Raw genomic sequence first — 27,012 nt, forward strand, 5'->3', positions numbered from 1 at the left:
CCCAAAGTGCTGGGATTACAGGCGTGAGCCACCGCGCCTGGCCCGCTATATGTAATTCTAAATTGTCTACTGTTAACCTTCAGGAACTGTCTGCCTAGTATACTATCTAGACAGGATTAATAAAAGAAGATTTAGTGGGAATCACTTCTCTCATTTCCTTAATCAGAACAGTGATATCTCATTGCCCTTCTGGATTTTTATATTGCTTAATGTTTTCTACTGGGGAGAGCTCAAGCAATTCCAAAGTTCCCATTTACTATGGCCAATTTAAATTGGGCCAAAGGTAGGTTTAGTTTATACCCCTTGTGAAAAACATACCTGTTTCTCATTCACACGTAATATCTATTCCAGTTATGCACGTAGTTAAAGACGAGGCCACAGAAGAATCTGTCCAGCCCCTATTTCCAGTTTGTAGTTTCATCCATACCTTGGTTTCCTTCACTGAGAGTCTCCGTATCCTCCCATTTTCAACCTTGGGACTTTCAGAGGACCATCCTGGTCCCCAGTAAGTCTAACTGTTTTGAGCAAGGAAGCTTCACCTTATGCTCCACAGGGATCAGGTTGAATCAGGGACTTCCCCTGACGTAACACCCTTCCTAGGCTCACTCCCCTTCCCTAGCTGGCTTCTGTCACTCCTTAACTGGTTTCTCCCAGAGGTATTTTATAAATCATTTGCATTTGAATCTTTGGCTCAGGTTCTGCTTCTAGGAGAGTCTGACTTAAGATACCTGGTTAGTAATCTCCAATTCCTGTCATCTTTCTGAGTAACTTTTATGTGTTAGAAGAGAAATGGCAAATAGATGGCATTTCGCTATCAGGCTTCCCCCACTCCCACTGCTGCCCCTTGTTAGGTGCATTGCACATATGCTGGCACTGTTCCTGCTGAGCTCACACATGGCTTCAGAGTTCTCTACAATGTTCTCCAAAAGTTACAGATCATCCTTGAATGTTTTAACTTCTAAACCTCAATATAAAAACAATAACAACAAATAGTGATAGCACTTTTAATCACTCAGTCTCCCACTGTTAGTGATCTAGAGAATTTCATGTATAAATCAGATTAAATCTATGCTATATTCTTACTTATAAGTGAGTATATACCGACATTTTATTCCCCAGTAATTAGTTTTAAAGGAATGCTCCAGTTATGTAGTCAGAGACTAAGAGCATAATATTTTGTTGTATGAATCTTATTGGAGTTCTCTTGGAATAGTCATGGGTTTACTTGAAGTGTGTCTCTTGCTGGAGTCTGAAAGTAAGTGTATTAAAAGATGTGGGTTTTTTTCCTTCTGTTCCCAGAAAAGATAACAGCTTCAAATTGGTTTCTCTGACAACGATTCTTTAAAGGACAGTTCTCCTTCCCTTTTTGTCGTCATGTCTCTGTTTAATTGTTCTTGTTTCTTATCACAGTCTGTAACTATTTTGTTAGGTTATAAATTAACTTATTGTTGATGTCTCTAGTTATAATGTAAAAAATATTAAATAATAGTTTCATAAGAACAAGGATCACAGTCTGACTTGTTTAACACTGTATCTCCAACAGTCCCTTGCCTTGCTAATAGGAGGAATTCAATAACTACGTGATGAACAATTGAACAACGAATCAAAGAATAGAAAGAGGCCTATATGAGGGATGATCTGCAAGGCAGATGGCACATGTGAGTCAGAAATTGAAGATCACATCTTCTTTCTCATTACTATGATTTTATTATGCATTTTTATTCTAGAACAGTGGATCACATATGGTTTCAGGAGTTAAATGCAATTTACTTTTATATCCTCGTCTATCACCTACTAGCTCAGAGTTGCTTAAAATATCAGGACTCAGTTTGTTACTCTATAAAACAATGTTACATCTAAGAGGGTTGCCATGAAGATAAAATGAGGTGAATTTTTAAAACACCTAGTGTGTGGCATAGAGTAGGTACTCATCAGAGACAATATTCCAGAACTTTCAGCATGCAATATGTTTTCCTTTATATATTATAAGGATAAATAGAGGAAATTATTATTACTCCCATATATAACACAATTATACTCACTTATGTGAACACATAACTTATCTGAATAATGCGATTTTGGCTCTACTATGAGGCATAAAAATTGGAGATCTTCTTGTCCAACATTCTTCTAGACAGTTTCAAGACTGATGATCAAGATTTGCTGTTCATATTCCTTAGACTCCTCCCCTGTACAATAATTTTAAAACATACTGAATTTGAAAAGCCGCTTTAAAATTTCAGTGGTCAAACGTAAATAGATAGTAAATGGAAAATACCATTTAAAGAATGCCAGAGGTGGGATGCCCTGTGATGTGAGTAGCTCCTTCAGACCCAAATTCTTTTGCTTATCTATGGAGAAACTGAGCTGCATAAATGTTATTCCAGCTAATCTTGGCCTTCTCCTCGTGCCTTGCCTGGATCATGACTGGAAAATAGGTAGTATAACTGTTTTTTAAACTATGTCTGCATTTGCAGAAAATGCTGTTTAAGAAGTTTGGACATTTTAGTACTATCCCTATCTCTTTGGCCTTTCATTAACTCCCTATCTATTTGCTTTTTCATTAACTCTAAAGATTGCTTAAAAGCCAGGTGTTTTCTTTTTGTTTGTTTGTTTTGTTTTGTTTTGTTTGTTTTTTGTTTTTTGTTTTTGAGACAGAGTCTGGCTCTGTCGCTCAAGCTGGAGTGCAGTGGCACGCTCTCCGCTCACTGCAACCTCTGCTCCCAGGTTCCAGCCTGGCTAATTTTTGTAGTTTTAGTAGAAATGGGTTTTCACCATGTTGGCCAGGCCGGCCTCGAACTCCTGGCCTCAGGTGATCCACCCAGCTGGGCCTCTCAAAGTGCTTGGATTATAGGTGTGAACCATTGCACCGGGACAAAAGCCAGGTGTTCTAAAGGTTGCCTTTGCTTGAGTCCAGGATTGTTTTCATCCTAATAACATTTTTTCCTCTCATTTATTTCTACATTAAAGAAGTCTTTAGTGTTTTTACAGAAGCATTTTGACTAAGTAATGTTTTGTTCTCTGTCTTTACTATTTGGAATTTAAAGAAGGAAATTATTTTAGCGTTTTGAAATATGCCAACTGAAGGGGAATTTTCATTATTGGTGTCAGCTGGATTGTAATACTGATCTAAAGTATAATAATAAATAGAGAATATGATTTCCACCCTCAATTGTAAGGAAGGTCACAGTACCCTTATTTTGCTAATTGAAGTTAAATCTGACCAGTTCTATGCCTCACTTTCCCAGGGTGGACAGAAATTCAATTTGGTTATATTTTGAGAGATCATTCTCCTTCTTAGGGTCACACAACAAACTAGAGAACTTTGTAATGCCTGAAATACGGGAAGAAGAACTACATTCTGCAATGCATCAAGTTGTTGACAAGATGCTCATTTTCTGAACCATGTGATTATTCAGATGTGACAGCTCAATCCTTCCATGAGAAAAATGAGCAGAAGCCTAACCGTACCATGGTTGTTGGCATTCTCCATCTCCCCAAGCATCCACGTGCCACCCCGTCTTAGGTTCCAGTGGCTCTCAAGTCCATATTTCTCCATGTGTTATGAAGAACCACATCCCCCACTACTCTCAAGGAAAAAGAAAAAATCAAAACCAAAGGAAACAAAACACCCATCTCTATTCTTCACCTCCAAGAAATTTCCCAGAAGTTGAAGCTCTTTTAGTCTTAATATTCTATTAACTTCAGAACCACACCCTTCCATTTATGACAATTTAATTCAAAGCCTCTTATATCTGACCCTAGAAAAAGGGAATCCTTCTGCCTCTAGGACTCAAAGCCCAGCAAAACATTTCAAAAGAGTTCAATGTGAGATGGAAAATAGTTCTCGTTCTTTAAAATTCTTTATAAGAGCAGGATCAAAACATATTATTTGTATCTATAAATTATCTAACCACTAATGGTACCAGGACTTCTTGTCACTAAAAATATGTTCTGTAATGCATTCCAGTGGAAAGCAGTGTTTATAGTGCACCTGAATTAGACTTGTGTGTATAGTCAGACAGGGGTATTGTTCTAAAATTAATGATGAGTTGTAAGATTGTATACATTTATAATTAATTTTTCAAAACCTTGGGTAGTTGGTGAGACTTATTTCAGGTTTCTTTTCTTTATTTCTGTAAGTAGCTTTGATCCTTGCATGCAGTATAAGGTACTCTAACTAGAATTTTAGCTTTAATGTTACCATCTGAAAAATATCTTCTGGTTGCAACTTTAACACATTCCTCATACATGATATAAAGTGCAAGAATGTTTTATTGGTAACATACCAGTCAGTACACTGCTATTTAAGTTCTGAAAAAAGTAGGCAAACAAAAACCAATAGGACAACAATAACTAACTTTGTGGTCATTTTGTGATAATATGATAAAATTTTGCTCATTCTGATTTTTTAAAAAATAGCTATTTAATTATGATATATTTTAGCATAGTCACATAAAAAAACCTAATTACTGTTGCCAAAAGGAGAATGCTAAACAATGATGTTTGTGGGATAAAATTCTTTTATGGAATTCATTAGCAGTATCAGACACAAAAATATTTATGACGTTATAAAACTGCTGGAAAAAAGAAGACATTCTGTATAGTTCAGGGTTTATTTGGGCCTCAAACTACTTTTATGACCTTGAAATTCTCCCGGGTTGTGAGTTCACAGAGTTTATACAATGTGCAAGGAACACCTTTGAAATGAGACTGAGAAGCCTTTCAATGAATTTGATCACTCGATATAATTTGCTATGAATGCTATATTCAGTCTACATAGCAAAGTTACACTGAAGGTTTGAACAAGGGAGAGGGCTATGTTCTAGTAATACAACCTTGAATATCAGACCTACATTTTTTAAAAATAAATATAAATAAATATATATTCATAGCAAATGATACATAAGTGATCAAATCCATTTAAAGTCTTCTCAGTCTAGAGAAAATGTGTCTCTGTATGAAGTCATAGAATTTCTTCTTCATTAGGTTTAGCCTTATCTCCACCCTCCATATTTATCTACTCTAATGGACATACTTGTTTTTCTGTTTAGTATCCCTCTCTTCTTCCTCCTCATTTTAAAACAATATTGACACATTTCACTAACTCATAGCTGTAGTGGTAGGTCCCGGATATAATCACTGCATTTCTTTTCCCCTGTTGTAAGTATTGGGTTAGTACTGGCCGTGTAAACTACGCAAACCAGCTAGATATACCTTAGGACATGTAGTTGGGATACTGTAGCCGGAGTGCTTTCTCTCCAATTGGTGTAAACACCAGTTGCTACAACTGTAAGAGGAATTAATCTTAACCTTACACTAACACTTATTTTAAAAAATCAGAGTGATTGGGGTGAATTGGATCAGCCAAATTCTGCTATAACTCTGGAATTCTAGTTATATCAGTCAATACATTTATGTTACTGTTAAGGCAATTGGAGCTGCAATTTCTCTTGTTATTTGCATAAAACTTCACAGACTTAGCAACCAAATTATTCTCTTTAGAAAAGGAAACATTTATTCCTTCCTGCCTTATCCAAGTATAAAAACTTCTGTATTGTCATAATAAAAATGACTAACTTTTTCCTCAGGCTTCACTCTCCAATAGTTATACCGTTATTTATTTTCCCTTTGAAAACAGATTTACTAAAATGTGTGACAGGTTGTAGGCATTGCCCCAAATATCCAAAATCTAGGTAGTAATTGCTTTCTTTCTTTTTCTTTCTTTTTTTTTAAATTATACTTTAAGTTCTAGGGTACATGTGCACAACGTGCAGGTTTGATACATAGATATACATGTGCCATGTTGGTTTGCTGCACCCATCAACTCATCATTTACATTAGGTATTTCTCCTAACGCTATGCCTCCCCCAGCCCCCAACCCCGCAACAGGCCCTGGTGTGTGATGTTCCCCGCCCTGTGACCAAGTGATCTCGTTGCTCAATTCCCACAAAAATATAGAATGCTTCAGGAATCTGCATGTCAGCCTTGAGCAGGGGCCATGCTAATCTTCTCTGTATGGTTCCAGTTTTAGTATATGTGCTGTTGAAGCGAGCACGGTAGTAACTGCTTTTCTTGCAGGAGCAAGGCTGTAGGTTGAAGTGGAACTCAACCTACAAAGCAAAGTTACACTGAAGGTTTAGACAAGGAACGGGGCTATGTCCTAGCAATACAACTTCGAATATCAGACCGCCATTTTTAAAATAGGTAGTTTATGTCCTCCTTCCTGGGAATTTCTGACCACCTTCTCTGTGAGATCTAGCCTCCTGCTATGAGGTGTTTCTTTGCTTCTCTGTTTTCTAGGCCGCTTGTACTGGATGTCTTCTCCAAATTCCAGTCTCCTCCTTTTATTAAAAAAACAGTTAAGTATAATTTAGCTCTTTCTGCCTCTTTTTAGCTAAGATCCACCTTTGTACTTCTAAAGACTCCCTGAAGTGCTCTATTAAATAACAGATTAGCCAAGGTGAGTGCTGTCCTTCAGCAGCTCAAACCTGGTGAAGGCTCTGCGATTGACATCTTCCTTATTTTGCTCTTCCATAAGACTCAGTGGAAAGGGGAATTCGTTTTCTGTGTTATTTGAATCATGCCTCTTATCTTTAGAACAGAAGTAACTTTATACGCAACTTCAGCCCTTCAATGCAATTGTCTGTCTCTCTCACTAGAACATGAACTCTGTGAAGGCAAACTATCATATTAACATTAGTTTCTCTCTTCACAGCACATAGGTATTCAATAAATATTTGTGGAATGAATGAAAATGTAACAGAGCAATACAAATAAAAATTCAGTATATGAGGGAATCTCATTTGACCAAATATCACAGGCATTAGCATAATTTTATCCAAGTATTATAGTCACGTGTCGCTTAACAATGAAGCTACATGCTGAGAAATGTGTCATTAATGGTGATGTCCTCATTGTGCAAACATCCTGGAGTATGCTTACACAAACCTAGATGTTATAGCCTACTACACACCTAGGCCATGTGGTATAGTTTCTGGCTGTTAGTCTACGAAATCTGTACAGCATATATAATTTTTGATTTTAAAATATTTTATATTAAAATAAATGTTAATAAATAAAAGGAACAGAAAACATCAGGGATTGCCAGGGAGCAGAAAAGACTGAATACAAGGGGGCAGAGGGGAATGTTTGGGGTGATGGATCTGTCCTGCCTATCGACTGGTTACAAAACTATGCATTTGTCAAAATTCACACACTAGACACTAAAAAGGATGATTTTACTGAATGTAAATTATAAACCTTTTCTTAAAAAAGAAAAAGAGTGAGAGAGGAACCAAACATTTACCCTATGTGGAAAAAAAAAGTCTTATAATAGGTTTTATCTTTTTGTTTTTTGAGACGAAGTTTTTGCTGTTGTTGCCCAGGGTGGAGTGTATTGGTGTGATCGTGGCTCACTGCTACCTCCGCCTCCCGGGTTCAAACAATTCTCCTGCCTCAGCCTCCTGAATAGCTGGGATTACAGGCACCCGCCACCATGACTGGTTAATCTTTTGTATTTTTAGTAGAGATGGGGTTTCACCTTGTTGGTCAGGCTGGTCTCGAACTCCTGACCTCAGGTTATCCACCCACCTCGGACTCCCAGGGTGCTGGGATTATAGACATGAGCCACTGCGCCTGGCCATTTTTCTCTTACAGACAGTAAAAACAAGTACCACGGATTTAAAGCAAAGAACAGTAAGAGAGAGATCTTCAATAAAAAAAGTTTCAAAATGTGTTTTTTTTTTTTTTTTTTTAGAACAATATGCTTATAACAGTGGTAAGACTTATTTTTGTATTTGATTTGATAATTGCAATTTTTCTATGGGAATAAAAGTGTTAGAATGCTTATTTTTAAATTTCACAAAATTTGCAGGCAGTAAGCAACGCCTTAGATCCATAGAGGGCTCTAAAACTAGTTCTATAAAGCATCTTACTGTAAATATACGTACAGATTTTTAATAGAAAACTGTATTTCTTTACAGTAGAAAAATAATATTTGAACAAAGTCAACTTTTCTTAAAAGACAAAAATTCAAATGTAACATACTACTTATAAACTATTTATTTAGCTAAAATTGAATCAAGCTGTTTATGAGAACTGATTCCAAAATTTACATATACGAATGTACATAACTGATCTGTAGAAACTCTTCAAAATCTATTGTAAATTTAAAAGTTAAAATTGCCCTTGTGGCCGGACGCAGTGGCTCACCCCTGTAATCCCAGCACTTTGGAAAGCCGAGGTGGGCAGATGGGCAGATCACGAGGTCAGGAGTTCGAGACTAGCCTGGCCAACATGGTGACACCCCTTCTTTACTAAAAATACAAAAATTAGACAGGCAGGATGGCACGCGCCCATAATCCCAGCTACTCGGGAGGCTGAAGCAGGAGAACTGCTTGAACCCAGGAGGCGGAGGTTGCAGTGAGCCGAGATCGTGCCACTGTACTCCAACCTGGGCGACAGGGCGAGACTCCGTCTCAAAAAAAAAAAAAAAAAGAAAGAGAAAGGAAGTTGTCCTTGCAGTTTGGTGCTACAGCAGATCAGCCGGCAATGGCTGCCGGTATCCGCTGCTTTCTTGGTGCCTGAGATGTAGACGGACCTGTCAAAGAGGGGGGCTGCTGTTTGGGTCACTTTCCCTCTGGCTGTTTGTGGCGCAGGTGCATGAGGACCTCAATCTTGTCCTGGAAAGAATATCACCGACTGGAAGTCTGTGAAGAGGTGAAGGGGCGCCATTAAAGGGGCACAGTGTTGTGTTTACTTGGCGGCAGTGGAGCGAGTCCAGGGCAGTCCTCCTTCGCCAGGTTGGTTTTTAAAGCATTTTTTTCGTTTAGGATTCAACTTGGTCATGGTCACTTTCATTATCATTGTCATTCTCCTCATCTTTTTCCCTCTTTCCTCTTTAAGTATTTTCAGGTATTTACTAGCTAAAATCTTCTTTGGCGATATATCTTCAAGAAACTGAAAAGTTTCTGATTCCTCTGCAGTATTTGCTAAATTGCTGTAAGTCAGTGTTTTCTTTTCCTTTCCACTGCCATGTCTTTATGAAAAGGGGGCTAGATATTGAACAGAGTTCCACGGCCTTGGCCGTGAGCACCAGCGCCTCCTAGTTGATGCTGGACACCGCGGGAAGCTCTTTATGATGACCCGGATGCGGGACAGGGGCAGCCAGAGGAGCCGCTGCTGCCGGCGGGCGCTTTTCTTTGCCCACGGACGACCTCCGCCATCTTCCCGCTACTGACCGTCGCACCAGGAAGTGGCTGCTTGGCCAGCCGGTGTGTGAGGGACCTGTACGGCATATTACTGCACTGAATACTGTAGGCAATTGTAATGCAATGGTATTTGTGTATCTAAACATACCTAAACATAGAAAAGGTATATCATAGAAATATAATATAAAAGATTAAAGTGGTGTATAGGGGCACTTCCCATGAATGGAGCTTCAGGACTGGAGGTTGCTCTGGGTGAGCCAGTTTACATTCACTGGGTGAGTGAATATAAAAGCCTACGATATGACTGCATATGACTATAGACTTTATAAACACTGCTTACTAAATTTCTAAAATATTATTTTCTTCAATAATAAATTATTCTTAGTGTATTGTTTCTTTTTTATTTTTAAACTTTTAACTTTGAAAAACTTTTTGACTCTTGTAATAACACTTGGCTTAAAATACAAACACATTGTACATCTTTTAAAAAATGTTTTCTTTTTGAATATTCTTCTATAAGCTTTTTTCTATTTTTAAAATTGTTTTTACTTTTTTGCTTTTTAAACTTTTTTGTTGTTGTCGTTGTTAAAAGTTTAAGAAAAAGACACAAATACACACATTAGCCTAGGCCTACAACAGAAACAGAATCATCAGTATCACTCTCTTCAGTCTCTACATCTTGTCCCGAGGGAAGGTCTTCAGGGACAATAACACACATGGAACTGTCATCTCCTGTAACAACGTCTTCTTCTGGAATATTTCTTGAAAGACTTGCCTGAAGCATTTTACAGTTAACTTAAAAAAAAAATAAGGAGTACAATCTAAAATAATAAAAAGTATAGCATAGTAAGTACATAAATCAGTAACATAGTTGTGTATTATTATTCAGTATGATGTACTATACATAATTGTATGTGCTATACTTTTATAAAACCAGCAGCATAGTAGGTTTGTTTACATCAGCATTACCACAGACACGTGGGTAATGCATTATGTTACAATATTATGGCTACAATCTTACTAGGTAATAGGGATTTTTCAGTTCCATTATAATTTTATGGAATCACAATTTTATATGTGGTCTATTGTCAACAGAAACATCATTATCTGGTGCATAACTGTACATTTACTTGTTTAATTATGTTAACAATTATGGTTTTTAATGTAATATTTCTTTCTAAATTTAGGCTATTCTGTCTTTAATATTGTTTAGTTTGGGTTGGGTATTTTATAAACTCTTAAAGATAATTGCCCTATTATTTTTTTATTTTTATTTTTTACTTATTTATTTATTTATTTTGAGACAGAGTCTTGCTCTGTTGCCAGGCTGGAGCTCAGTGGCACGATTTCGGCTCACTGCAACCACCGCCTCCCGGGTTCAAGTGATTCTCCTGCCTCAGCCTCCCGAGCAGCTGGGACTACAGGCATGTACCACCACGCACAGATAATTTTTGTATTTTTAGTAGAGATGGGGTTTCACCATATTGGTCAGGATAGTCTGGACCTCTTGGCCTCATGATCCACCCACCTTGGCCTCCCAAAGTGCTGGGATTACAGTCGTGAATCACCATGCCTGGCCTAAAATTTTTAAATAAATTTTCTTTGCAATATTCCAGAAAAAATATCACTAGAGAGTAAATTTTTTATGCTTCTTATTGGTCTATGTTGGAAACAATGGCAGATTCTTGGGCTTTCTGGCTACTTCATTTCTATCAACAAAGTTACATCATAGAAAATGAATTCAGAAAATCAGAGAAACGTCTAGTCTGGGTTAAGTAGGAAAGGTAACCAATTCTCTAAAAATCGATCTCACCAGTACAAACTGTATTCCCCCAGGTCTTCATAGTCTGTGGTTTCAAAATGTGTCATTTAAAAAATAATATTTAAAATTTTACTAGCTCTTGACACCTTCTGCAAAATACATTAGCCCTTCCAAAATTCATTTTCACACTTCTGTGTGTCTCTGAAATTGTCTCACATATGTTCCCAAAGGTTTCCTCCACTATTCTTCTGTTCTCATCCCCTCATCGATGTCTGACACTTCTGAAGCCATTCTATGGCAGAACCTTCCCACCTCCTGATACAAACGCCGTATGTGAGAACATCTATGTACTTTATAACGTGTCCATAATATAGTCATATCATGATCCAAGCAAATTTGGGGCAGAGCAGTAGGGGGTGGCGAGTATCTAATATGGCACAAGTTGTGCCATTCTCTCTCACAGAAATTCTAGAAAATCATCTCCTCCATTATCTTTCTTTCTAAAGTGTTAATCAGTGGATTGGAACCCCAGTGGAGCCCAGATAGCATACCGTCCTTCTTTTCCCTTAAAAACAAACCATCTACCAAGCAGTGTACCCACTAACCAATTGACAATGAAAGCAACATCTTCCCCCTCCTATATCTGTTATGCATCTCAACTTTCAGTGTCTTTGCCTAGCAGTGCCTCTCTTATTGTAACATTTATCTGAATCTTGATTAAGCTTAAGAAAGAATGGCCTATATGTACTGGCATATTTGTACTTCCTCTTCAAATTCATTCTCTGCCCTTCTCCACCCTGCTTTTTGCCCCAGGTGGCTGACCTGTATAAACTATATCATTAGGCTTCCTTCACTCTGCCTTTCAGTTGTCTTACACCAACAAGGAGCCTGAAGAAAGGAGAAAGCAGAGTGAGGTCAGAATATTTCCCCCTCTGGCTCCCTTCCTGATAGGTGAGCGCAGGTGATATGAATGCTTTCGCCAAAGGTCACTGCATCTTTCCAGGTGACCTTCTCTACATGACTCTCTCCTGTATTCAGTGACTGAACTCCTTCCTCAGCCTAAGGATGTCAACAGCTCCCTTGCTAGTAACCTTGAATTATTCAACCAACTTTTTTTTTTTTTTTTTTGCTTGAGACGGAGTCTCGCTCTGTCGCCCAGGCTGGAGTGCAGTGGCGCAATCTCGGCTCACTGCAAGCTCCGCCTCTGGGGTTCAGGCCATTCTCCTGCCTCAGCCTCTCCGAGTAGCTGGGACTACAGGCACCCGCCACCACGCCTGGCTAATTTTTTTGTATTTTTAGTAGAGACGGGGTTTCACCGTGGTCTGGATCTCCTGACCTCGTGATCCGCCCGCCTCGGCCTCCCAAAGTGCTGGGATTACAAGCGTGAGCCACCGTGCCCGGCCTATTCAACCAACTTTTATGATTTCCCTCACTCACACGTACATTGTAAGTAATATTGGATCAGCCTGTTTGTATATGCCATCTGTTTTTGTTTTCTGTGGGGACCCAGACACAGAGCAATTGGTACTGCAACAGACCATACAAAATAGAACCTCACAGTGGAATTCAGAAGAATTAGGTTGCTCATGTATTTGAGAAGCAAAAGACATGCTCCTTACAAAAAGAGGGGGTGAGACATGGAAAATTTATGACAGATGAAGGTGTCATGATTGCCAGCATTCATTTTTACTGATGATAGCATAGGATGAAGATGGACTTCAGGGAAATCAGGTTTCACTTAGTTGTTATGAATATAGTAGTGATTTTAGATATTGCATCTATTCAGCTGCTTTTTCTGGTCCTAGAGAACAAACACAGGGAATATGAGAAATTAAAACCTGTGAGCATGCAATTAGGGATATGTATGGGAGAAGAAGAAAGATTCCTTGAAGTTTTGAATGAGTCCCTCCTCTTCTATAGTAGAGGGAAATTTATAACTTGTGGGAAATCTAAATTTTCTTTTTAAGTAAACAGAGTTTCCAGTGCCAATTAAATGCTCTACCACACATCTCTAAGATAGTGGTATTGGTGGCAAGGACTGAAATCCTGACACATAAAGACATTTATTTAGACATAGATGAAGCTGGGGGTCTTAAAACTCCAAATGCCCCCATATTTCTGTCTAAGCAGAAACAAATCTTTTAATTCTCTTAGAGAATAATCTCTTATCTGAGGGAGAAAGAAGAAAAAACCTGATTACATATGGGACAGTTGCTTCTCAAGACAAAGTGAATTCTTTCCCATCCCAACATCTCTTATTGTCTCTAGGTTGATAATAAAAGCTCTATCCCACTCTGTCAAGAGAGGTACAAAGATTGTTCTGGATGTGATGGTCTCTATAGCAATTCAATTAATACATTATATTGAAGAAACCATGTTAATTGTACCTGGTGAGCAAAAAATAACAAGTTTCTCAGATGTATTAGTAAAAATATGTGTGATTGCAGTGGAAGAGAAATCCCTCAGAAGTTAGAGGTCTGCTTCACAGGTGAAATTTTTTAAGTGCCCAGTAATCTGAGGCTAGTACCTTACACCACCCATCACAATGCTTGGTAGGCTTCTTTGGATTATGCAGGCAATGTGTACCACATTTGGGCATGCTGCTCTTGTGTCCAGAATTGGTGGGTTCTTGGTCTTGCTGACTTCAAGAATGAAGCCTCGGACCCTCGCGGTGAGTGTTACAGCTCTTAAAGCTGACGCGTCTGGAGTTGTTCATTCCTCCTGGTGGGTTTGTGGTCTTGCTGGCTTCAGGAGTGAAGCTGCTGACCTTCGCGGTTAAGTGTTACAATTCTTAAAGGCCGCACGTCTGGGGTTGTTTGTTCCTCTTGTCCAGAGTTGTTCATTCCTCCCAGTGGGTTAGTGGTCTTGCTGGCTTCAAGAATGAAGCTGCAGACCTTCATGGTGAGTGTTACAGCTCATAAAGGTGGCACGGACCCAAAGAGTGAGCAGCAGCAAGATTTATTGTGAAGTGCAAAAGAACAAAGCTTCCACACCGTGCAAGGGGACCCGTGTGGGTTGCCACTGTTGGCGCAGGTGGCCTGCTTTGATTCCCTTTTTGGCCCCACCAACATCCTGCTGATTGGTCCATTTTACAGAGAGCTGATTGGTCCATTTTATAGAGTGCTGATTGGTCCATTTTACAGAGTGCTGATTTGTCCGTTTTGAGAGTGCTGATTGGTGCATTTACAAACCTTTAGCTAGACACAGAGTGCTGATTGGTGCATTTACAATCCTTTAGCTAGACAGAAAAGTTCTCCAAGTCCCTACCAGACCCAGAAGCCCAGCCAGCTTCACCTCTCACTCTGATACATTTATTAGGAAAAATCTGTAGGGCAGATAGATGAACTGAGAAAAATAAAATGTAGCAGCAGGTTCAGGCTACGGTGCAAGCTGACACTTGAGTCTTGAGGTTCAGTAGACACAATTGTATTGGAGGCAACTGGGGCACACAGAGATGCTAATGGAGAGCCTATGTCACACTGCAAGAAGAAAGTCCCAATACAGATGCCCAGTGCTTGAAGTCAGACCTCCCCTCTGCTGGCATCTGGCTTGCCACTGGGTCCTGGTATATACTTGAGCTTCTGTCCGGAGGACACCACATAACTGCAACCTGATCTTCCCATCCTGAATAAATGGGCATATCTGGTCCATTTTACCCTTACATTTGGCATGATCATCAATATACCATTGTAAAATAGAAATAGAATATACAGATGTTGGCTTTAGCACATCTAGAAGACACAAATTGTATAAGACAGTAGCTCAGACTTCCATTGTACCTTTTCCTACAGCCTTGCTACCTCTCCTTTAAGGTACATTATGGCCCCTTGGGTTGTTCCCTATTATTATCTGTTAGTTGGCAAAGTTGGGGGAAGGGCAGGCTTGGTTTAGGAATGGTTATGTATGTTGTATGAGCACCAGCTGGAAGTGGATGGCTGCTACAGAAAACCTCACCCTGGAGTGGCCGTGAAAGACATTGGTAAACTATATTAGATGGCATATCATGTTTTTCAACTTTATATGAAGTGAGAAATTGCCTAAATCAGGAAATATATGGACAATGGCTAATGGGTTGGTCAGCTGCCAAGAGCTGGAAAGAACAGAATTGAACATTTGTGGCAAGGAGATGTGAGACAGAAGTATATGGATGCACATAGAGAGTGAAGACACTTATGTCCTTCACAGATATCCATCGGAGGGACAATCATTTTGGAAGAGAATCTTAATCATGAATAAGATGGCCTATCCTGTGGATGTCAGGCAAACTCATTGCCCAGCCACAGTTGTTCTCTTTGTAAGTCCACATGCAAAACGGCTTTGGCGGCAGCAGGGATGGAAGTTATGTCTGAGGTCAACAGCAGATTCTTCTCTTGTTAAGACTAAACTACCTAGGGCCATTGCTGGTTTGCCAATTTGCCAGCAGTCATGACTGACAATTTTCTGATGGAAAATAATTAATGACATGGTCACATTGGAGAGGATCATCAGAGAGGGGAAGTGTTTTGTTGTCACAGAGTAGACACATATTCTAGATGTGGATTTGCCTTTCCTATACTCAGTACTTCAACTGGTACTACTACTAATGGATTAATGGACTTTCAGAATTCATTACCATGGAATCCCTTGCAATGTTGCTTCCTACCAAGAAACACATTTTAGGGCAAAGGGACTATAGTAATGGATTCATGCCCCAGAAAATCACTCATCAAGCTACATACTCCATCACTCTAAAGTAATGGGCTTGATAGAGTGGTGGAAGAGCCTGCTGGTGGCTCAGTGTTGATACTAGCTTAGAGAGAACACTCTAAAAGGATGGGACACTATCATAAAGTATTAAAGATATGCTTTCAATAATTGTGTCAGTAAATGATGCAGCCTTTCCTAATGAGAATGTAAACAGTTTTGGAACTAGGGAAAGTGACCCCACTCACTGTTACATTCAAGAGTGTACTTAAATAATTTTTGCCTCATGACCCTAGAATCTTGGTTATGGTTGATTTGGTGATAAAGGAAGGATGTTTCCACCAGAAAAATGGCTATGTTCTAGATGAATTGAAAGCTATCTGTCCCTTATCCATATCGGGCTCCTTTTGATGCTCAATGAACAACTGAAATAAGTTTCTCTCTATTGCCTAGGTAAATGATACTATGAGGGGAAAGATGGTCTATATAATAGAAGAGATGAAGACTACATTTGGAACCTGAGAAGTTCACTATTCAGTAGCATGCCTCTTAGTATTCCTTTGCCCAGTAATCAGTTAAAAAAACAAAACAAAACAAAACATCTCTAGAAACACAATAAAAATACAAACATCAAGAACTTGGATCCTGCAGGAATGAGGGTTTGGACTATACACATCAACTAAAGAATTCTGTCTAACTAAGATGTGTTGACAAAATTAATGAAGATATGGAAGGAGTATTTAGTGAAAGTGGCTGTGATACCATTTTTTATTATTTAAATTTCATTGTGATAAGAACACAACATGAGAGATACCTCCTTAATATTTCAAGTACACAACTTATTATTGTTAACTATAGGTGCAATGCTGTACAGATGATCTATAATTTGTCATGCCTAACTGAAACTTTATACCTATTCTACAACAACTCTTCATTCTTCCTACCGTCTGGCCTCTGCAAACCATCACTCTACTCTCTGCTTCTACAAGTCTGACTATTTTAGACACCTCATATAAGTGAATCATTCAGTGTTTGTCTTTCTGTGACTGGATTCTTGACTTAACATCCTCAACATTCATCTACTTTGTTGTAAATGGCAGGATTTCATTCTTTTTAAAGGCTGAATACTATTCCATTATGTTTATGTACTGCATTTTCTTTATCTATTCATATATCGATGGTTGCTTTCACATCTTGGCTATTGTGAATAGTGCTGCAATGAACATGGGAGTGCTAATTATCTCTTTGAATTTCTGATTTTTATTTTTTGGTTATATACCCAGAAGTAAAATTTCTGGATTATATGACAGTTGTATTTTTAATTTTTTGAGAAAGCAATATATTGTTTTGCATTGTGGCTGCACCATTTAGCATTCCCACCAATGGTGTGCAAAAGTTCCTGTTTGCCTACATCCTCATTAATATTCATCCTTTTAAAAAATATATAATAGCCTATAATAGCCATTTTAACAGTTGTGAGCTGATATTCCCATATTGATGTGCATTTCCTTGATTATTAGTGACATTAAAGATCTTTTGGTATACCTGTTAGCCATTTGTATGTCTTCTTTGGAGAAATGTTTATTCAAGTCCATAGCCTATTTTTTAATCGAGTTATTCCTTTTTTGAATACTGAGTTGTAGATTTTGTTTTCATATTTTGGAAATTAGCCCTTTATCAAATATATAGTTTGCAATATTTTCTGTCATTCTATAAGTTGCTTTTTTTACTCTACTGAGTGTTTCCTTTGCTGTAAAGAAGGTATTTAGTTTGATGTATTCCCACTAGTCTATTTTTGCTCTTGTTGCCTGTGCTTTTGGTGTCATATTCATGAAATCATTGCTAAGACCAATGTCATGGAGTTTTCCCCCTAGGTTTTCTTCTAGGAGTTTTACAATTTTGGGTCTTACATTTAAATTTTTATTGCATTTTGGGTTGATTTTTCTGTATAGTGTAAGATAAGGGTCCAATTTAATTCTTTTGCATGTGGATATCCAGTTTTCCCAATGATGTCAAAGAAACTGTTCTTTTCCCACTGTGTATTTTTGGTACACTTGTTGATCAGTTGACTGTATATTGGTGTATTTATTTCTGGGATCTCAATTCGGTTCCATTGATTTATGTGTCTGCCTTTATGCTAGGACTGTGCTGTTTTAATTATTGTAGCTTGTAATATGTTCTGAAGTCAGGTAGTGTGAGCCTTCCAGCTTTGTTCTTTTTTCTTATGATTGCTTTGGCTACTTAATGTCTTTGTGTTTCTGTAAAAGCTTTAGGATTTTTTTTGTTTGTATTATAAATATCATTGGGATATTGATAAGGTTTTCATTGGATTTGTATATTCCTTTGGGTGGTATGGACACTTTAACAATATTAAGTTTTCTAATCCATCAACAAAGACATCTTTCCATTTGTTTGTGTCTTCTTTAATTTCTTTCATCAATGTTTATGGTTGTCAGTCTATAAGTTTTTACCTCATTAGTTTATTCCTATTTTATTTTTTGAAGTTATTGTAAATTGGATTGTTTTTCTAATTTGTTTTCCAGATTGTTCACTGTTAGTATATAAAAACTCAACTGATTGTTGTATGTTGATTTGATAATTTGCAGCATTAATGAATTCTTTTATTAGTTGTTACAGGTGTTTTTTGTTGTTGTTGTTGACTCCTTTGGGTTCTGTACGAAGAAGACAATGTCATCTGCAAAGGGAGATAATTTTACTTTTTTTTCTTTCCTGTGTGGATGCCTTTTATTTTTGCCTAATTACAATGATTAGGACTTCCAGTACTATGTTAAGTAGAGGTTTTGAGAGTAGACATCCTTGCCTTGTATCTTACTTTAGTGTAAAAGCTTCCAGTTTTGTAACCATTGGGTACGATGTTAGGCATGGACTTTTTATATATGGATTTTATTATGTTAAAGTAATATCTCTCTATTCCTAGTCTGTTGAGAGTTATAATCACAAAAGCATTTTTATAAAATTTTGTCAAATTCTTTTCTGCATCTGTTGAAATGATCATGTAATTTTTATCCTTCATTCTGTTAATATGGTGTATCATATTAATTGATTTTCAATAATTGAACATGTCTTGCATCTCAGGCATAAATAACACTCAGTTCCTTTTAAATGTTCTATCTTTTTGTTAAAATTCTCATTTTGATCATGTATTGTTCTCCGGAGCTTGTTAAGCATTTTAAAAATAGCTGTATTTAATGCTCTGTAAAGTAATTCATATATCTCCATTTCATTAGGGCTAATTTTCTAGAGTTTTACTTTGTTCTTTTGTTTGTATCACGTTTGCCTGTGTCTTCATTTTCCTTGACACTTTATGTTGGTATTTACGCATTACAAAAAATTGCCATGTCTTACAGTCTTCACTGATTGGCCTTGAATGGGAGAAAATCTCCACCAATCAGCCTGGCCAGAGATACTGTGGACATTTAAATCCTTCTTGTTAGTCCAAACTGCTGTCACTGTTCTTGCGCAGCCCCAAGGCATCTAGAATCTCCTGGGTCCCATCTGTGCTCTGAGATAGGTGAGACAGAAACCATTCCTTTGGATAGCACCTGGAGAAGCTGGAATGTTGAATTCTCATTTTCGGTACAGGAGGGAGGGAACTCTTTTTCCCCTCAGGTAGAATCTGGGAACTGGGGTTTTCCACCCACTTACTCTATGCTGAGCTGGGAGGATGAATTGTGTTGAGTGCCTGTGTTGCTAGTTCAGACTGCCGTGCTTGTTCCAGGAATCTAGCATATGCCAGATCCTGTGAGGACTTTAAGACAGAAGCCAGTCTCTTGGGTTGCATTCAGAAAAGTTGGAGCATTGTATGTGAAATCTAACTCTTTCCCATCCTGGGAAAAACTGAAAGCTGAGGGTTTCGTCTTGGTCATAGGTTGCTGTGCTAGGTGTGAGGAGTATAGTGAGAGGGTGTCTGGAATTTTCCTGTTGGTTTCAGTGTCATTCATTTCATGCTCTCATCGAGTGCAGGAGCCTGTCTACTAGTTTTTGAATGTTTCAAAAAAGAAATTGGTCTGTAAATTATTGTTGAATCAGTGTGTCTAATTCCACCATCTTGCTGATGTAGCTCCCTGGTGATTAACAATTTAAGTCTTGTAATCATCTACAGAGATAGAAAATATGACAGCCACGTTTTATGCTATTTATTTGTTTACTTCCCCTCTTATTCTTTGCTTTTGCATGTTACGAAAAACACAAATGGAAGCCTGCTGAATACTTTGATGAGCAGCCTGTGTAATTTCTGTTTTTACTCCTTAAGTGAGAGTCAAATGTATTTATTAAAAAACAAAACAAAAAATGTATGGCAGTTAAATTACATAATTTAATTAAAATACTATGTAAATTGATAACCTGTGAACAGAGAATGGTTGAAAAGTATGTCAAATGTTCTGGAAAGGATCAGTAATACAAAGAGACAAAAATACTCTATTATGTGTGAGGAAGACCATTGTAAAATAGTTAAGAAAAATCCTCAAAACTGAACAGGATTTAGCATTCTGATCGCTTCACACTATTCTTAAGTTCTCACTTTACTTTAAAGAAACCAAAAGGGGAAATGATTTGGTAGATCCATGCTCAAGGTAATGGCCTTGGTCCTACTTTAAGAAAGTGGAAAATGATTATACATTTATCCATATTAAATCAAAGCTGGATTTTAAAGGTGGCATGTGTCTTCTTTTTTTAATTGTTTTGCTTGGATTTTTTTTTCTTTAACTAACTTTTTCAAGAAATGGTAACCATCATGAGAAACACTGTAGTCTGATGAGTCTCAAAATTAACTTCCACATGAGGCTTCTTCCCTGAATTTTAGAATCAGAGTTAAGTGCTAGCACAATGGATAAGTGGATACAGCCCACTGACCCTGTAAACTCAACATGTCTAAAGCTGAACTCATCACTTTGCCTGCACGTCTTCTTTCTAGTGTTTTCTTCAAGCCTTGGTAAAACCAACCTCTTGGGCACTCAGCCTAGTACCCTGGAAGTTGGCTTTGTTTTTCCATCTCCTTTACCTTCATTACATACAAGTCCACTAACAAGTTTTACTAAGTTTTTATCCTAAATATTTCCTAAAACCAAACTTTTCTTCCTACCTGTACTATTACTCCTTAAATCCTTACTCTCATTACTCTCACCAGGAATACGGCCTTCTAACTGGTCTCCCTACATTCAATATGTTTCCCTTTAAATACATTTTCAAATAGCCTCAAAAATGTTCCATTAAAAATGCAGATCTTAAGATGTAAGCCTCAAAATGGTTCTCTTATCCTATGGGATAAATACATAGTTTTTGTTATTGTCTTGTGTGTTTCTGCTGCTCCTTTTTTTGACACTTCCCTTTCTAGAAACATCGAATTCCTTGTAATTCATGGTCCTCACACATGCTTTTGCTGAAGTCATTGTATTTCCATGAAGTGTTCTCCACTGTTAATTCTAACCCTCCACCTAGCTAACCCTTACTTGACTCAGTTTAGGTCTCAGTCTTTGAAGACCCTTTTCTGTCCTGACCTCCAAGATATAATGAGCATTATAGATTTTTTATTGCTGTCATAATATTGCCTTAATAATTTGTCTACCTTTCCCATTTCTTATTTCTCTCATCACATGATCTTCATTATTTACTTACTTAAATTCTGGGAACTTCATGAGAAAGGCATCTGTTGCGTTTACCATTTTATCCACCCTATCAAGTACAGTATTTGAAACATAGTGGCCCCTTAATATATTTTTTGAATGAATGAATAAACTGAAACTCTATATTTTCCAATAAATATTTCTGGTATAGAATGGCTGTCTATAGGGATAACATTAATTTAAAATAATATAATCAAAGCCCTTAAACAATCAAAAATGAAAACCATAATTATTTTTCCATTATGAACTTGATTTTAAATTTATTTTTAAAAATCTTACAAAAGCTTAGCTTTAGCTATACATTGTAGGGTCACAAACTTTATCTTATTGAGTCAATGATTTAAAATTTTGTTACAAAAAGGTATAATAAATTTATATTAATCTGAATAATTATTTTCATATCATTATTCTTTATCTTAAAGAACGAAAACTCCCCAGAGTGAATATCCCTTTTTTATTTATAGCCCTGAGTAATTACGGTCCTCATGTTTCCTTCTTTGTTTGTTTCTTTTGCTCTGTATCAGCCAATAGAATCTTATGTTTGAAACATGGGTTTCTTCTGCAAGAACTGCTATCCTTTGCCATCTTCTGCTGAAAGTAGGGGGACACTCATTTTTTTACGAATGCTGCATTGCGTATTAGTCTTTCAGATGTCCTACATTTTAACAGTCCCAGAGAATCAGTAAGAAGGCAAGGAGTGAACTCCACTTTGGTCAAACTACTTCAGTAGGAACTGTAGCACTGACATTTATAGCTTAATTTTGATAATAAAGTCAGCTAAAAGTTTGCTCTGCCAGTGATTTCAAAACTGCTAACCAACCACCTAACTAGACTAACAAATGATATGGTGGATCACATTTTTTATTTCTTTAATTTTTTACTGGGACTTACAATTCTTGCAGCGGAAGCAATAAAGTTTTACATAATTGCCAAAATTGAACAGCAGAGGGCAGAAAATAGCAAACTCTTTCTTGTAGCACACTATTCTAGTCAACTGTAGATCTAGTAGTTTGAAGTTTTCAAAATTGATTAGTGATCAACTTGAAATACATATTCTTGAAATAGGAAGTTGCTACATGAAAAAATAGAGCTGTGTGCATTCAAAAAATAAATTCCAGTATTTTTCCATGTGTTTGTATAAATAACCTTTTACTGTAGTCAATTTAAATTTACTACCCTTATATTGACAGGATTCTGTGCTTGAAACGTACATGCTATTAAAACACTATAAGAAATTTGAAAAAGTCTCATGAGTGATAATATTAATAAAATTATGCTGATATAGGAAGTAAGTTTCCAAATATGTGAAAGGTCTATACATAACTACCTTGTGAACATAGATACGTAGAATAGCAGTTGAATTACAAGTAATGCTTGCTAAGATTTTTATTTCTATCTTATGTATAAATTGTAATTGGCCACTAGACAGTAATATTTTTCTTGAGCTCTTACATATTAGTTACTATATGATTCAGCAAATTCTTATTTTTACAGCATTTGTTTTTTATACAATGTAACTCAGTCAATTTTGAGTTCATATCTGCCCTTGACTTTGAAATAGGTTAAGATGAAAATAGTTTGAAAACATTCTTATTTTTTAAAATTCAATTCACCTGAACTCACATTTTAAACATCACATTTTTTTCATATTCAAGCTTCCTCTCTCTCTGTCCTCGCTCTCTTTAATTCTAAGTTACCTTCTGTGAAATTAAAGTTTTCCTGTGGAAACAAGTGAATCGAGAAAAAGAAAAGAACTACAGAGGTATTTTAAATTTTGCTCTGTTCTGTTATTAGTGCTTTTACATTAAAAATTTTAAGTAGGGAATAATTTCCAATCATTTTTTATGCCTTACATCACAAATAATGATTAAATATGTATGATTTATTTATACTTTATGTTGCAATTTTGAATGTATATGTAACTTATCTCATTTTTTATTTTTTATCGATTTATTGTAATTTTAATTAATTTTATATACTATTTTTATTATTCAAGTTTTTAAGGTTAAATGCATTTTTATTTAGAAGACCTACTTTATATACAGTGTGGAGTACTTATAACATACTAATAAAATTCTAAGGGATAAAATTAAGAGATATTTTAGCCTATAGTTTATAAGCTTAATAATAGATTACAGCTATTCTCACTTCATGGTTTAGGACTACATCAAAAAGAGGGAAATGTTATAATTTGAAATGACAGTGATATAGGATCCAAGAGCCATAGAAGCCACTTTGCTCATCATCATTTTTAAAATGGGGAAATTGAGGCCAATGTGATTAAGACGCAAGCATAAGATAATCCAGTCAGCAGTGAAGCTGCAAGCACAAGAAGGCAGCCTGATAGACTCATGGCATTTTGGAATACTAGCAGTTCTCTTTTTAGTACTGTAAGCTCCAATCTCGCTCTTCCTGGAAACAGTTCCTTGTTCTCAATCTTTCTTTATTTGTTTAAACCACTAAAGACATGCAACTTGGTGAGGCTTTTCTGAGTCCTGAGAGGGAATTATCAGAGCAGGTTCCCAGGAATGGGCTTGGAAAAAGCACCATGAAGAACAAAAATTTCACACGGGGAACTCCAGTCATCCATCTCGCCATCAATTCTCTTCCTTCAAACTTTTAATATTTAACTTCATCTTTCTTTCCCAGTGGCCCGCGTGTTCAGTAGAGCGAGGTGGCTTAGTTTCTTTAGGCAGTGATTTTTCGAAACCCAGGGCCAAAACGCGATGGGGAAACAGATTTCTAAGTAAGTCTCTGGTAAAGAATCTGCACCTCTGGCGTTTCTACACTAGCTTCATCTTCTAATCACTTTCCTTAAACCAGAGTCTGTTGCTTTCAATCTGCATAAAGCAAGGGCTTCTAGGAAACCAAGTCTACATGACTCTACAACGGGAGGGATTGCAATGAAAGCTGCGAGAAAGACCCATGCGCTCTGTAACTAGGCGAGTCAGCATCACAGCCCAATGGAATATACTCTAAAGATGGGATTTTCATGCAAAATATTTAAAAGATTCTATCTTGATCTCATGTGCGGCTTAAGTATTTAAAGATAGAACTTAGGGTTCTCCCCAGATCCTGGCTACATTCCATGAAGCCCAAGTGCACAATTTTGGAATATTTCCTCCATGGTGCTTTGCTTGCTTGTTTGCTTTCCGCTGGGTCAGGTGAGGTGGATGACAGGGCTTCTGTATTGCTAAATGGGTTTTCACAGGAGATGGAAGACAAAAATCAAAATTATTTGTAACGTAAGACAGCAGGGCCTGGTGAGAGGACGCTTCGCCGCCAACAATTAGCAATTCGGCTTCTACACAGCAGCCGGAAATCAGCTTTGCTGCATTTGGTCCAGGTTGGAGCATCTCTGCAGCAGCTGCAACAGCTGCACGAAGGTAGCTCCGGGCGGGGAGCGAGACGCTGTCCTCGGTGCTGAAAGGCCGAGGCGCGCGGTGGGCGCGACAGCCCCAGAGACCGGAGGTCTCGCGGAGGGACAGCGGCTACGGGCCCCAAGCTGTGCTTTCTCAGCGCCGCGCACGCGACGCGTCCACGGCGGTGCGGGGTGCCTGGCGCCGTGCGGGGGAGGCGGCGCGCGCGCCCGCCGCCTGCCGCGAGTCGCGCACGCGCGCCCGGGACTGCCTGCCCCTCTCTGTGACTTGCCTGTGTGTGTGCGTGTGTGTATGTGTGTGTATGTGTGTGCGCGCGCGCGTGAGAGAGGAGAGAGGGAGAAGAGAGCGCGAGAGAGGGTGAGTGTGTGTGAGTGCATGGGAGGGTGCTGAATATTCCGAGACACTGGGACCACAGCGGCAGCTCCGCTGAAAACTGCATTCAGCCAGTCCTCCGGACTTCTGGAGCGGGGACAGGGCGCAGGGCATCAGCAGCCACCAGCAGGACCTGGGAAATAGGGATTCTTCTGCCTCCACTTCAGGTTTTAGCAGCTTGGTGCTAAATTGCTGTCTCAAAATGCAGAGGATCTAATTTGCAGAGGAAAACAGCCAAAGAAGGAAGAGGAGGAAAAGGAAAAAAAAAAAGGGGTATATTGTGGATGCTCTACTTTTCTTGGAAATGCAAAAGATTATGCATATTTCTGTCCTCCTTTCTCCTGTTTTATGGGGACTGATTTTTGGTGTCTCTTCTAACAGCATACAGATAGGTAGGTACCCTTTGTGCTATGCTTTTGAATTGTGCATAATTTGGTGGTAATCTTTGTTCACAGTGTACAAATTAATTCATGTCATGTAGACTTATGTCATACCTTGACTGCATTCCAGATTTAAACTACCTAGAATATACATGTTTTTCTTAGGATGAAGCAAAAGGAAAAGACTATACCTTTGATACAATAGAAGAAAAGGTCCTCTCATTTCGGATCCCCAAATTTTATTAATTCTGCCTTAGCGACATTTTCCAGTTTGCTCAGATTTTCTTGGGGTCTGAATGCAAAGCTTGTGATTACATGGAAAGGTGAAGGTTTCTGGCCACCTACCTCGCCTTCAGACTCTCATCTGGGTGTTGACCCCTTGGCTACCTTTTGGATATTCCACCCCCGCTGTCCGAGTCCGTAGATGTGTTTATCCGGCCTATTCGCTTGAATAAGAGACTCTTGGACTGTTGGGCGCTAGCGCGCGCCCCTCCTTTCCCTCCCGGGCACTGACACTGTTCTCTTGCTTGCTGTTTGTTCTTTGCAGGGGGGCTATTTCCTAGGGGCGCCGATCAAGAATACAGTGCATTTCGGGTAGGGATGGTTCAGTTTTCCACTTCGGAGTTCAGACTGACACCCCACATCGACAATTTGGAGGTGGCAAACAGCTTCGCAGTCACCAATGCTTGTAAGTAATGAATATTCATGCCTTTCGGATGCTGCACGCGGAAGGCTAGAGAGTGTGAGTGTGTGTGTGCGTTTCTGGGGTGGTGTGTGTGCGTTTCTGTGTGTCAGTGTGTGGGTGTGAGTGACTGCACACGCGCGTGCTTGTGACGGTGTAGAGAGAAGGTGGCTGTAATCTCAGGGACCCCCGCTGGCTGGAGGGGGCTGAAGAGAGAGGGAAAGGACTTCAGGAGTGCGCGCATTAGGGAGCCGGGGTGAGGGTTGGAGCCAGGGAGGGCGGCTTCCTTGGGTTCACGGGGTTTTCGCTCATCTTGAGTGCTTCAGGAAAAGCCCTCCCACCTCGCTCTCCGTCGTGCGCCTGTTGGCACCCTGCCCACAGAGAACACGTTGTTCCCCAGGGGGCGCAGTCGGGCTGTTGGACAAATCCCACGGGGGACTGCCGGAGCCCAGTGGCCTCCTGCCCCGGCAGCTGCAGCTCGCGCCGGCTGCCCTCAGTTTAGATCCGCAGCGCCTGCTGGGCTCACCCTACGGCCCTCGCGAGCTCCACGTTCTCCTCTTTGGGACAAGTTGCTGAAATGGGTCTGGAGTTGGGATCGGGGCTGTTACATAACGCCCACCCGAGGGGCGAGGAGCGGGGCTGACGCAGGCTCAGGCCGGCCGGGTGGCGTGGGGGTGGCGCGGGGAGGCGGTGGAAAGCGAGAGCGCTGTCAATTTCTCCTGCTCAGTTGCACTTCCGCTTAACTTGGAGGGGGCGAGGCCGCCATGGGCGCCGCGGTCAGCTTGCCAGCCGGGCGCGCTTTGTTCTCAGGTAGCTGGGCTCCAGCAGAGGCAGCCGGGGAAAAGGACTGGAAAGCCGTGGGATCCGGCCGAGTTTGAAAATCTGGAGAAGTCGCT

General features: G+C 39.0%; 1 protein-coding gene and 1 non-coding gene across 6 annotated transcripts in view; one reads left to right on the plus strand and one right to left on the minus strand.

Moving 5' to 3' along the window:
- Positions 1 to 5,951: 5,951 nt before the first annotated feature.
- Positions 5,952 to 6,058, minus strand: LOC129481516 (U6 spliceosomal RNA). The gene has a single exon (XR_008657481.1). It is a non-coding gene; the product is annotated as a U6 spliceosomal RNA (small nuclear RNA).
- Positions 6,059 to 24,942: 18,884 nt separating this feature from the next.
- Positions 24,943 to 27,012, plus strand: part of GRIA2 (glutamate ionotropic receptor AMPA type subunit 2) — a 140,309-nt gene continuing 138,239 nt past the window's right edge. For 2 of the 5 annotated variants that reach the window (XM_055276233.2, XM_055276236.2), the window contains exons 1-2: positions 24,943 to 25,446; positions 25,982 to 26,122. In XM_055276233.2, the coding sequence (XP_055132208.1) occupies positions 25,359 to 25,446; positions 25,982 to 26,122 (229 nt within the window). In that variant the 5' untranslated portion in view covers positions 24,943 to 25,358. The remainder of the gene's footprint in view (positions 25,447 to 25,981; positions 26,123 to 27,012) is intronic. The other 3 variants (XM_055276231.2, XM_063638323.1, XM_063638322.1) reach the window with 3 other exon arrangements.

This window comes from Symphalangus syndactylus, chromosome 4, assembly GCF_028878055.3.
Source record: "Symphalangus syndactylus isolate Jambi chromosome 4, NHGRI_mSymSyn1-v2.1_pri, whole genome shotgun sequence".
In the NCBI taxonomy this organism is placed as follows: Eukaryota; Metazoa; Chordata; class Mammalia; order Primates; family Hylobatidae; genus Symphalangus; species Symphalangus syndactylus.